Source organism: Rhincodon typus, chromosome 47 (genome assembly GCF_021869965.1).
Source record: "Rhincodon typus isolate 14 chromosome 47, sRhiTyp1.1, whole genome shotgun sequence".
NCBI classification, from domain to species: Eukaryota; Metazoa; Chordata; class Chondrichthyes; order Orectolobiformes; family Rhincodontidae; genus Rhincodon; species Rhincodon typus.
This window is the reverse complement of record NC_063378.1, coordinates 5,247,505-5,249,242: the sequence shown is the minus strand read 5'-3', so window position 1 is coordinate 5,249,242 and position 1,738 is coordinate 5,247,505. Positions and strand designations below refer to the sequence as shown.

At 51.6% G+C, this 1,738-nt stretch overlaps 1 protein-coding gene across 3 annotated transcripts in view; it reads right to left on the bottom strand.

Moving 5' to 3' along the window:
* The window catches only part of LOC109926340 (rho guanine nucleotide exchange factor 1-like), a 20,827-nt gene that overhangs the window by 8,833 nt on the left and 10,256 nt on the right, over positions 1-1,738 (bottom strand). For all 3 annotated transcript variants that reach the window (XM_048620657.1, XM_048620656.1, XM_048620658.1), the window contains one exon: positions 110-223. In XM_048620657.1, coding sequence (XP_048476614.1) covers positions 110-223 — 114 coding nt within the window. The remainder of the gene's footprint in view (positions 1-109; positions 224-1,738) is intronic.

The following is a 1,738-nucleotide window of genomic DNA, read 5'->3' as shown; positions in this document are numbered from 1 at the left end:
CCTCTCCGGACACGGTGCCCCCTCGAACCCCCCCTCCCGGGACACGGTGCCCCCTCGAACCCCGCCTCCCGGGACACGGTGCCCCCTGCATTCAGGATGTGACACTCACCACATGCGAGGCGTCGAACTGCAGGATAACGTGATGGAGAAAGATGATCAGGTAGGTCGGCCGATCCTTCAGCAAATCAATGCATTGGAAGTGGCTGCAATAATCATCCACCGTCTGAGGAGAAGCAGAGGGGAGAGCGAATCATTACGGAAGGGAGCCCCACTGAGGTGGTGACACGGCAGACAGCAGCGACACTGGCCTGCGTTGATATAGCGCCTGCAACCTGACGCAACGTCCCAGGCCATTTTCCAGCAAGTGAAGGCCCTCCTGCTCTGGAGGCGCGTAATAAAAGTCTCTTAACCGATCTGCTAGAAAGGATCTAGAACGATGCAGCACACTTTCAGAGCGAGGGGGCTTCCATTGAAGAGAGGGAGACGATGATGAGAACTTAAAACAAAACCGAAGAACTGAGGATGCTGGAAATCAGAAACAAAGTCAGAAATTGCTGGTGAAACTCAGCGGGTCTGGCAGCATCTGCAGAGGCAGAAAGCAGGGTTAACGTTTCGGGTCCGGTGAGCCTTCCTCAGAACATTCCCGAGCCACCCTGAGTTCTGAAAGGTCACTGGGCCCCGAAACGTTAACTCGGCTTTCTCTCTCCGCAGAAGCGGCCAGATCCTGCAGTGTTTCTCCAGCTACTCCTGACGAGGGGATCTCAGGCTGTCATTTGGGGTTTCGAGGCTCTCTACCCCAGAGATCAAGTAGAGGCTCGATCACTGAATATTCAAGGCTGATTGCTACTGGTCTTTGATAGAGGTTAACGAGACAGGAACATAGATTTACGGTCACAATCAGGTAGAACGGGGGGAGTGGGGGGCAGCAGGTTCCGGGGAATGAGTGGCCTTCTCCTGCTCCTATTTCTCCTCTTATGTTCTGATGAGCTTCATTTCATTTCTTTCCAGGACGCAACAAAGAGGACTTAGTGGCTCAGTGGTTAGCACTGTTGCCTCACAGCGCCAGGGACCCAGGTTTGAATCCACCCTTGGGAGACTGTGTGGAGTTTGCACATTCTCCCTGTGTTTGTTTTTTTTTTATTTTATTCATTCACGGGATGAGGGAGTTGCTGGCCAGGCAGCATTTATCGCCCCATCCCTAATTGCCCAGAGGGCAGTTAAGAGTCAACCACATTGCTGTGGGTCTGGAGTCACATGTGGGCCAGACCAGGTAAGGATGGCAGTTTCCTTCCCTGAAGGACATTAGTGAACCGGATGGGTTTTTCCCAACCATCAGCAATGGATTCACAGTCATCATTAAGCTCTTAATTTCAGATATTTATCGAATTCAAATTCCATGATCTGCCCTGGCGGGACTCGAACCCAGGTTTCCAGAATGTTATTGGCGTCTCTGGATGAACACAACAACAACTGAGTTCTGAGGAAGGGTCACCAGGCCCTAAACGTTAACTTTGTTTTTTGCTTCACAGATGCTGCCAGACCTGCTGAGCTTTTCCAGCAACTTTCGTTTTTGTTCCTGATTTACAGCATCTGCAGTTCTTTCGGTTTTTATTTTCTCTAGATTAACAGTCCAGCGATAATACCACGAGGCCACCGCCTCCCCCTGCCCTGGTGTCTTCCCACAGTCCAAAGATGTGCAGGTTAAGGTGGATTGGCCGTGGGAAATTACCCCGTAGTG